At 48.7% G+C, this 11318-nt stretch overlaps 1 protein-coding gene across 1 annotated transcript; it reads right to left on the bottom strand.

Moving 5' to 3' along the window:
- Nucleotides 1–285: 285 nt before the first annotated feature.
- GUSB (glucuronidase beta) lies at nucleotides 286–10625 on the bottom strand. The gene is made up of 12 exons (XM_032947286.2): nucleotides 10133–10625; nucleotides 8771–8959; nucleotides 7739–7920; nucleotides 6984–7126; nucleotides 5937–6136; nucleotides 5130–5282; nucleotides 4666–4844; nucleotides 3550–3696; nucleotides 2289–2373; nucleotides 1636–1812; nucleotides 1091–1226; nucleotides 286–458 (listed from the first exon to the last, which is right to left on the bottom strand). The coding sequence occupies exons 1-12, from the start codon at nucleotides 10376–10378 to the stop codon at nucleotides 292–294; spliced, it is 2004 nt and encodes a 667-aa protein (XP_032803177.2). The 5' UTR covers nucleotides 10379–10625; the 3' UTR covers nucleotides 286–291.
- Nucleotides 10626–11318: the final 693 nt, after the last annotated feature.

Genomic DNA, 11318 nt, shown 5'->3' with positions numbered 1-11318 from the left:
ATAGTCCCATTCACCAACAATGAAAAAAGTGAATAAAAAACATCAGCTACAAATACCTCTCCTACACCAACCAGACAGACTGCATGAATGGAGACTTTCAAATTATTTGTTCCACATTGAAGTCTGGGTGTTCGCAGAGTTGGGGTAGGGTTTGCCGGCGTCTTCAGCGGCCGCGCCTCATTACCCTTTGGGTGCGAGCAATAGCGTGAGAAGCGAGATTGCAAGATCGAGCACGTGTTCATTTCCACCTAGCCCCCAAGCCCCCCATCCTCCCCCCCCACCCCCCTCCCGCTAGTGGTACGATGTGCTCAGAATGGGCGACATTCCGTACCCGGTCACGTGCGGCACCGTCACGTTCGCCAGCTTCCAGTATCGCTCGCGGAGGAGGAAAGCCGCCGACTTGGGCTGTCGCTGGCGCGTGAAGATTCCCTTCTTGTTGCCGACGACGCGCGTGATGCCTGCTCGCCGCGGTCACGTGGGAGGTGCGACGGTCAACTTGATGGCGTCATACAGAGACAGAGATCCCCCGTGTAGCCAAGTGCTGTAAGCGGGCACGGCTCATGAGGGGGTTATGTAAACCTGAACTATTTTGTTCACCAGGTAAAGCCCAGAGGTGTTAGCTCTTTTTCAGAGGCGATCTGGCAACACATAGCTTATCGAAGTGACTTATCACTTGGGGAATTTATAGTAGCCAAATAATCTGAACACACATTTCCAAATGTGGAGGGCAAAACCAGGAGGACCTGGAGAAAAATCCACCCACCCACAGGGATAAAAACGCAAACTCCAAATATACAGGCTTCAGGGTCAGGATCGAACACGCGACCTCCTGCATACCAAGCGATAACATCTTGCTTTCGCAGTGCAGATGTTAACGAACCGTGCAAGGCTCTGAGTTGACCTATGGCAGGCTAATAACCGGTTCAGATATTTGCCACTGGTTTCGAAGCAGTGCCACCACTCTCCACCACTCCACCACCAGTCATAAGTGACAAATTATTCACAGGCATGCATAAGCAACAAAACGGGACAGAAGGAGTGTCAAGATTTGGAAAACTCGCAAACACGACTGAGGTATACAAGAACACACCTTGCTGCGTTGCGAAGTCTGCAAAGTTCCAGATCATCTCGCCGATGAAGTATGCGTCACGTTTCTCGTCAAAAACTTTAAAGTAACTCTTCATGACGGCTACCTGGTACTCCTCTGTAAACATCAAAGGGGGGTCCTGGGAAAGTGAATGGGTCAGAGATCAATGCTTTGAGTGGATGTTTTTTTTTAATGAAGCTGTCCTATGTGAGTTTCAAGTAGGCCATGTAAAAATCTATCCCTGGTACGAATCGAACTGTCGAAAACTTGATTCTAGAATAAAATATTTTTTTGGTCACGATAGTTATTGTATCTTGTTCTGTTTCGTATTGTGTCTCGTTTCCACCGGTGTCTCACTCTGACCTATTCGTACAATTTGCTCGTCTGTTGTCTTTTTCATTTAAGAATCGATTGCGTGGCTTGCACGATTTACGTAAGCCATCAAATCACAAGCACGTGAATAAACGAACGCTCTTGTATGCAATTCGAGAAGCGTCGTGGCACGGTGTGGCAGAGCAGAGGGGAACGGGAGGGGGCGCCGGCCTCACCGAGTGCAGGCCGGGGATGGTGTCGGCGCCGTACTCGGTCTGCAGCACGGGCTTGCCGTGCTTGGCGTGCCAGCCGTCCAGCGTGTAGCGCAGCTGCGGCACGATCACCTCCAGGTGGCCCGCGTCGTGGTACCACGAGTAGTATGCGTTGAGGCACACCACGTCCGTGTACTGCGCCTGCCGCCGTGAACGGTCGTGGTGGGCAGCGCACGGCGCACGAGTTAGGGTGGCACTGGGCTGTGAAGCCGTCGGGACCCGAGTTTGATTCCCGGTCATGGAAAACATCTGTGGCGAGCGACGTCTGAACTGGCAATTCCCCCTCAAGGGCAGTATCGGTGATGAATATGTTCATCGGTCCCGGGCCTCTCATAAGTTGACTCATGCTTAAATGAGTACCTGGTGCAGTATATATATTGTCACTGGGGAGACAAAGGTGGCCAAGAATAATATTAGCTACACAAACCCCTTGTGTGCCGTGTTGGCCAAAGTAGGTACATTCCACGCCAGGACTGCCCTTCCTTTGAATGGGTGTGTTTCTCTGTGTGTATATATGTAATTATGTCTCTATCCCAGGTCACTCTGTTGCAAAGGAGACTAATACTTGTCTCTTGGGGCCTTGCCTGGTTAAAAAATATAATAACTTGAACTCTTACCGCCTTGTCAGTTTGGAAGCTCTGGTTAATGACGTAGGTGACCGGGCGAGTTGGGTCCAGATGCCGCGTATGTTCGATAACAGTCCTGAAACACAATGCCCGCACCCATTACATTGTTCCATTTTCAACTACATCGTAGAACAGCACACAATTGTCATTACAATCAAAACAAGCATGCCATCAGCCGCTGCCAAGCATCCAAAAATAAATAAAATACCTAAATAATTGTTATATTACCCTGGAGAACCTGGATCTCGATCATTTTCACGAGGGTTCTGCCGAGTAAATTTTGAGCAAATTGATTACCATTTAACACACATGTTTTGCCATAAAAATTTCCAGAGATATGTTTGACTGTTAAATAAGCAAGTGGGTTCGTGCAGGACGCGTCACTAGAAGACGTGACGACCAGTCATGACCGGCGATGGAGTGGCAGCCAAAGGGGGAGAACACGTCCGACATGTCCACTGTGGAGTAGGAGCAATAAACTATTCACTATTTTTATGTTACCCGGTAAGGCCCAGTGAGCTATATGGCTATTTTTTTTTAAGCGACCTGGTCACAAATGATAGCGCAACGAAGTGACTTATCCTCATGCTGAAATTTATAGGAGCCAAATACTCTTAAGGCATGTGGATTCTAAATGTGGAGGGAAAAACCGGAAGACCCGGAAAAAAATCCACGCGACCACAGGGGGGAGAACATGCAAACCCCAAATATACAGGCGTCAGGATCGAACCCACGACTTCCTGTATACCAGGCGAGGTAGTTAACATCTTGCCACCGTGGCGCCTCGAGATCAGATCATGAATACGTGCTGGACGGATTGTTGCATCGCGTGGTTAATGAGGGATATGAAGGATGGCAATGGCTCGGGTGAGGCCTTCAGCCGTGGACTGATAACAGCCAAGGCTTAGGATTTTGTAACAGAGCTCACAAAAGGAAATTGTGAATCAATTCAAGTCTATACAATTTTGGAAATGTTGTAGAAACTCATTAAGATGAGGTGCTTTTATTATTTCAAAAGGGTACAGGTAACAGATGGATATTTTCCCATTGAAGCCTTGTTTTTCCCAGCACCTCAGCCGTGAATTTAATTAAAACTTACCAAGCCAAAATCATTGCCTTAATTATGGCTAACGGTAACGACGATGACAATTCCGATGACGAGATATTTGCCCTAATTTAGATTTCTTGTCGGGATATTTGGCAAATTCCTCACACGCCGAAACACAAATTGACGGAAAGGGAGAGCACACACTTGAAGTAGGGCTCTGCGATGGACAGCTGAGAGGCGGGCTCGTTGGCGACCGACCACATGACCACGGAGGGGCGGTTCTTGTCTCTCCTCACGAGCTCTCCCATCACCGCCAGGTGGTGCTCCAGCGACGCGTTCCCAAAGTTGGCGCTGTGTGTGCAAGGGCGTGGGGCATACACGACACGTCGCCAAACGTGCTTAACAGTGAGACGTGACAGCTAAGGCAAAATAATAATAGTAGTAGTAGTCAACTTAGCACGTAGGATTTTGCAACCAATGTTAGGATTCACAAATAGATTTTGGGATTTTAGGCCGTTCTGACATGCTGGATTTTATTCTCACTTCCTGGATTTTCCTGCAGATGCTTGGTGCAGTTTGAAGTGAAACGTATTTAATTGCAAAATTTAGTTGTGAGAATCGGTCAACTTACTGGTGAGCTGAAACAATAACTGGCAATTTAAACGCTTGTACAAGTGACAATTTAATTTGTTGGCCATGTCTGGTGGTGAAGGGTCCTGCGACAGAAATTTGACCAAAACAGTATAAATAGGCACACCACACTTAGTCACGGTGGCGAGCTGTTAACTACCTCACCTGGTATGCAGGAACTTGTGGGTTCGATCCCGACCCTGACGCCTGTATATTTGGAGCTTGCATGTCTCTCCCCGTGGTCGAGCGGATTTTTCTCTGGGTGCTCCGGTCTTTCCCTCCGCATTTACAAACATGTGTTCAGAGTATTTGGCTGCTATAAAATTCCACGAGATAAGCCACTTCGTTGAGCTATCATTTGTGGCCAGGCCACTTCTGAAAAGAGCTATATAGCTCAGTAGGTCTTACCTAGTAAAATAAAAAAAATGTTTTTAGTTTAGTAATTGATCGGCAGGTTGCGTGTGGTGGGGCAACACATGGGAATACTAACCTCTGGCCAAGACATCTGGCTAGCGTGGAAGAGTAGGCCAAATACCCTCAATAGCTTCATCTAGTGGAAGCCCTTGTGCCAGCCGTGGCACGAGCAGATGATAGCATGGTTGCACCTCCACCTTAAATACTCATTGAGCCATGTATTGATTAACGGACTACAATGATTTAATATACCAATTGACTGATGCGCAGACTCACGGTTGGGTGATGCCCACGCCCGGACACTCATCGATGATGACGATGCCGAGACGGTCGCATGCGTCCATCAGCTCCTCGGCATATGGGTAGTGGCTCGTGCGGAATGAGTTGGCACCCAGCCACCGGATCAGGTTCAGGTCCTTGGCCAGGATCGCCCAGTCAAAGCCTCGGCCGCGAATCTGCCGACAAAAAAAATATAATTAAGAAACAACTTGCCACTCACTTTTCTTAACAGTTTGAATTATATACTTATCCCCTGGGTATTACAAGCATGTATCCCTTTTTGCACATTATTGGAAATTGCCATTATTCTGAACTTTTTCAAAGCAAGTACGCTTTTGAAAAATATTGTTTAGATATGATGGTATATTACTTTTAATATTAAAAAAATTCAAGGAAGGTTGAACACGTTTGTGCAGTATCTCTGTCAACGACAGGGGGGAGGGAGGAGGAGGGCTGCTCACGTCGCTGTCCTCGTGCTTGCCAAATCCACGGAAGTAGAAGGGCTCTCCGTTGATGAGAAACTGCGTGGCGGTGACGCGCACTGTGCGGATGCCCACGGGGAGGTTGTACCAGTCCTCGCGCTGCTCCCCTCTCACCAGCGACTTGGCGTGGACCTGCATCGCACGCCCTCCGCAAAGTCAGCTGTGCGACCGTCCGTATTTTAGCGCCTATGCCCTCCCCCTTTGTGCGCGTGTTTTCACCGAGTAATTCAGTTTGCCTCGCCTGCGTAGAATGAAAATGTAATCAATAGAATGAAGGGGTCAAACTTTGCCACGCAGGACAATATTGGAAACTAGCCTTGAGAATCGGTGACAAACAAATGGGGCAGGGAGAAAGCAGCAATGCCAGCGGTTCCCAAATTATGATACATGTGCTACCGGAAAGCGAGCAGTCTGTTTGCATTAGTGTGCACATCTGTATATGCATCGGTGTACGTACATATGCAATGTTTCTCATTGGTATCATACAACGTATAACGACGCAATGTCCAATCCACAAATAGGAAAGGAAACATCACAGCGATACTGCCCGCTACTCCTGACACGGTTGTCTGGTTTGACCATCTGGATGTGAAATTGTAGTTGTTGCTCTGCATCTACATCAGCCATACGAAAGAAGAATATTTATGCTACATATTGTAACTGAAATTGTAACCTCTGCCTCGTTGAATACTGACATCATTGACGTCGTTGAGTGCAGATATTTTTCTGCGCGTCCCACAACAACACATGTGCCATACGCCATGCACACTCTCTCTTCTCTCTCACCTGCAGCGTATACAGGTAGCCCGCCTCGGGGCGCATCGTGAGCGGCCACCACAGCTTGGGCCGTGCCACCTTGAGAGTGCCGACGCCGTCGCTGCAGTTCGCCTCCCCCTTCGCCACCTCGTGGCCCTCGCGGTCGCTCAGCGACACCATGAGCTGGCACTCGTCCGCGCCCACCACCGACACGTTGTAGTTCACCACGCCTTGGTCGAAACCAAGAGCAGCGCAAGTTGGCATCAATGCCGCAGCCCCGCAATTACATCCTCAGGTCGTCCCTGCTGGCGAAAAGGGCCACCACTCTAGGACGCTCTAAAGCGCCCGGTCAGGAGGGTGTGTTTTGGCCTACTCTTCCACGCTGGCCAGACGTCTTGGAAGAAGTGGGGAGTACCTACACTTTACCCCACCACACGCGACCTGCCGAATGACTGTGGTGTACCCATTAATACTGTTGGAAGGCCAGGAGAACTTTAAAAAATATCACATTATTTCAACTGCTGCACTGGGCGACTGAACCGGAGCTCTCTGAATAACAAAGTGCACACAATAGTTAAATATTGCAATTTTCATGGAATAAGTGTCACTTAAGATAAAATCACCTGGACCAATCTCGTCGGATCTCAGGAGCCAATCAGAGTTTAGCCTGGAGAGCGCTCGGATAGGTAACTACCCTTCACAAATAGGTCATCGCGGGGCTTGCCGGGTTATGTGGCAAGATGTTAACTACCTCGCCTGGTATACAGGAGGTTGTGGGTTCGATCCCGACCCTCACGCCTCTATATTTTGAGTTTGCATGTTTCTCTCCCCGTGGTCGCGTGGATTTTTTTACGGGTCTTCCAGTTTTTCCCGCTACATTTCTAAACGTGCGTTTAGAGTATTTGGCCGACACTTAAAATTTCCACGTGATAAGCCACTTCGTTGAGCGCTTCTGAAAAAGAGCTACATAGCTCAGTGGGCCTTACCTGGTAAAAATAAAAAAATAATTTAGATTATAGAGTATGTAGTGGCCAGCCAAGGGCAATGCACAAACTCCAGCATATGCTGAGCCCACACCCAGGTCGTCGTGGAAGTCGGTGAGTACGGTGACGTCGTCAATGAAGGCGTCTGGCGTGGAGTAGAGCAGCACTGGGCGGTGGATGCCAGCATAGTTGAAGAAGTCAAACTGGATGTTTTGAACAAAGTATCCTCGCGGGTACCTGTGTGCAACAGCAACAATCGAAATTACGTCGTAAAAAAATAGAGTGGGGGGTGGGGGGCCAGAGATGCCAAACTCTGAAAGGATGACTTGTATGGTCCTTTTCTCAATCCACTGCTGGATGAGGGCCTCCCCACACCAAAATGATAACTCTAAACCCAAAACCCCAACCTATAACGCCTAATCCCTATCCCAAACCCCAACTCAAACACTACACAAAAACTGAAGAATCCACGTTTCTTCATATTTTAGCAACTGAAAGATAAGTGGGAATTGAAAATAAACCGCTGTTTAGTAAACGCAAATCAAAGATTAGACACAATCCTGATGGATGTTTACAGAAAATTGTGCGGGGACGGCAGCATCAGAGATGCGGTTTCTTTTCCTATGTCTGCAGTGAACAGTAGTCACCCAGACACTGCATCACAAAGTGGGTTAGGCAGACAAGGGCCCCCCCCCCCCCATTTCATTCTTTGCATTAGGACCTATGGCACCAAGCTACACCAATGGATACCTGGTGAGTGGCAAGCCAATTTGAGTGGGTTGATTAGACCTTGCAGATGATGCCACAGAGAAAACATGCTCAAACGTGGACTCCAACGGGTGGTGGCACCTGAGCGTGTCCCGCATGTACTCGATGCTGCCGGGTGGCAGCGTGCTGGGCGTCAGGGTGTTGTTGACGGCCACGGTGATGCGGCATGGAGTGGAGGCCGGAGTGCGCACGATGGCCGTTATGTCGGCCTCGAACGGGAGGTGGCCGCCTTCGTGCCGCGTCACTTCCTTTCCATTTACCCACTTTAAGGAAAAAATAAAGGAATATACAAAATCATTGTTCAGCTGTCAAAGACTGCGAGGGACAAGTGACGTTTAGCGAGTGCCTATTAATGTTGGGACGGTGGGCGTACAAAGGAACGATGTGGCTCATTTAACTCAGGAGTTAATCTAGGAAGCCCCAGAACAGGTTTACAAATGACTTGTCACTGATGTTAGCCGTGGCCAGAAACCAAACCCAGACTGCACAACTCTTAAGAAAAAAAAACGCACACATTAACATAAAGCAAATATGCATATTAATTAATTCAAGCCATTGCTTCTAAGAGCATACTTATAATAGTATCCCATTATTGACATACAGCGATCCAACAATCCAGAGGGAATGAAAGGGGCCCATCCCTCGGGTGGCTCTGTGGTGTCATCTCCCCAGGACTGTTATCAACACAACTTAATCAAATACGCAATGGACAAAATGTTCGTCCATCCAATTCTCCAGGAAGTGGCACGAAGTATAAGCAAACTAAGCAAAAGCTTAGGGGTCCAAACAGCCCATGGGCCCCGAGATTAAACTCAAAATGAAATCCGAACATAACATGCTAATTAACAAAAAAGCAATTAGTTGCTCATCTTCTGCATCTCTCTTATCTCAGTAGCATCTCTATAGACATCTATCTGTTGTGTATATCTTCCCCCGCTCCTCCCTTTAGCACGGTTGCCTACGCACGGTGAAAAAGAAGTTCAACATACATCTCACTAGGATATTATGAATTTCAAGGGGGAGGGGGGGAGGGAGGGAGCCCCCCCCCAAAAAAAAAACTGCCTTAGGGACCCCAATTTGCTCGCACCACCACTGCCGCCAAGGGGCACTCACCACGATGGCGTTGTAGTGCACGCTGCCGAATCGCAGCACCACCCTGCGGTTGGCGTTCTCGGCCACCCACGACGAGGGCACCCACGCGTGCCGCTCGTACCACGCCCAGCCCACGAAGTCGCGCAGCGCCGCCTCCTGCGTCACGTCGTTGTAGCTCGAAGGCACGGGCATCTCCAGCACCGGGCCCGTCTTGTCGAGGGCGACAAGTGAACGCGAGGGAGAGGAAGGAAACAAAGGGGGAGGGGGGGGGGCAATGAACTCACGTCAGTTTAACATGTAGGCTTTCGTGACCGATATCATTCATAATACATTTTTTTGCGTTAGACTGCGCAAATATAAATGTGTCGTTATACCCACCACCACCCAACACAGCCAATTAGTAAGGTTTGTCACGTAAACAGAACATGCCAATTGGTTACTAGTATAGCACACCGGTGTGTTGGAGAGAAAATCCACAACATTTACAATCTAGGTACGACGTTTTGCGAGTAATTACAACTAGCTTCATCAGGCGGACAGCCGGATTTGTAGATAAATCCTGCTGTTTCCTCATCCCTCACAGTCACACAGTCACTTCAAGATTTTGATTTAAAGCTTTCGTGACTGCAGTAATTCATATTCTTAGCTCTTTCGGTAAAGTCACGTTGAAGGGAAACAATAAAATAATAAAATATATATAAACACAGAAATTCAATATACATACATCTCACTACGATATTATGAATTTAAAGGGGAAGGGGGGGGGGAGCCCCCCCCCCCCAAAAACAAACTGCCTTAGGGACCCCAATTTGCTCGCACCACCACTGCCGCCAAGGGGCACTCACCACGATGGCGTTGTAGTGCACGCTGCCGAATCGCAGCACCACCCTGCGGTTAAGAATATCACTCCAAGATGTTTTCTTGTTTGTGTGTTTTTTTGTTTGTTTGTTGTGGTTGCTCCCGATTCAAGAGCCGAATGGCTCACAGGGCTATACCAAAATAAAAAAAAACTGAAACCATCTTCAGCAGCCCGCATTGATCAATGGGTAAAACTCAGGCCACTGGGTCCACAGCACTGCGGGCTCTTGTGTGCGCTCTTCCACACACGCGTAACGCTCTTTCTTCCTTTCAATATTAGCAAGCCTCTGGGGCTACGTACGTTTAAATCTAGATCGAAAACCCGATTTATTTAAAACTGCTTCGTGTGTTTAGTTTCTTGTTCTTCCGCCGCACCTCCGATTAGCACGGTTGGCTACGTAGTGTGCGAAAGAAGTTCAACGTATTGTACGTACCTACAAGCGAGACCATCATCCAGCAGTAAAACAATTGACAAAAGCGAATGTTGCAATTTAACAAGACACAAAACTAAAATCGACGCCTCACCTCCACCAGCCCTTTCTCGGCCCATCCCCGCGTGAATCCTTCATCTCGACCCGGCGAATCGTCCGCCCGGAAAGCCCAGAAGCCTCCCAGCTCCTTCAGCTCGCGCGACCGAGACTCGCGAGGGTACAGAACCCCGCTCCCCAGCCCGGTCTCTGCCCCGGCCCGGACCCCTGCCGTCATCCACGCAGCCAGCCCGGCCAGTCGGACCAGGAAAAGCGTAAGGCTTGGGGCCCGCTGTCGGGACATTTCTTCACTAAAACGGGGTTTTGTTTATTCCTCCTCCTCTGTGGTTGAGCGCTGAGCTCAACTGTCGAGTGGTTGTTATTGCAATCTTAACAGGATATCGCGCGTGCAGTCGAGCAAACGTAAGTTTGTTGCGCTGTTACGACGTGAAAAAAAACCGAGAGGGAAAATCGAATTTGAAAAGCCGGGTCGCCGTGGAGAGCAGGCGTGGCAACGTCACGTCCGGTCGCGCGCCCTCGCCGCGTCACGTGTTAAAAACAACACGTGACGCGGCGGCGTCGGCCACGTGCAGCAATCAGAATGAGGAATACCGTGCCGGGACTCCCCTACTTACGAACGAGTTAGGTTCCAGGGGTCTGTTCGTAAGTCGATTTGTTCCTAAGTCCCAACAAACGCCTGTCGATTTAATAGGGTTTTCCCCCATTTTTTTCTGTAAATAAAACTGAAACCTTTTTACGAGGAATTATGTTTGCATTAACCACAATACTTGTGGTCAAAATGCAAACAAAAAACACACTGATAATATATGATGCATTGTCCTTGAAACTGATTGGTCCACGCCAGAGACGGCTTTCTTTTGAGCCTAGTCTCAAACGGTGTTAGACCTTTTGGCGTCCTCTGGTCTAACAAAGATACATTGTTGTACTGCCCGTTTATGCTCTCCCGTCCATGCTGCCTGCCTTCAAGTCGCACTGACCAGAGTGGTGAAGTATGGTCAAATCATTCCCACAACTCGTATCCTTGCAGTGGATAGACGCATGGGCTGTCTGTCAGCTAGAATTCAGATAGTAATCAACATTAAATCGACGTAAACAAGCGAATTAAATTTCTCAACGCTATCTTGTCCGCAGCTCTCATCTCACGATATCTCTGTCTCATCCGTATCGCTCGTCCCGTTTACGCCTCCCACCTTTTGTCCATGCTTCTCTCATCGCGCCGCGTC

The sequence above is a fragment of the Petromyzon marinus genome, chromosome 5 (assembly GCF_048934315.1).
Source record: "Petromyzon marinus isolate PM22_M1 ecotype Great Lakes invasive population chromosome 5, UKy_Petmar_22M1.pri1.0, whole genome shotgun sequence".
In the NCBI taxonomy this organism is placed as follows: domain Eukaryota; kingdom Metazoa; phylum Chordata; class Hyperoartia; order Petromyzontiformes; family Petromyzontidae; genus Petromyzon; species Petromyzon marinus.
The sequence above is the reverse complement of the archived record's forward strand: the minus strand, read 5'-3'. Positions and strand labels throughout refer to the sequence as shown.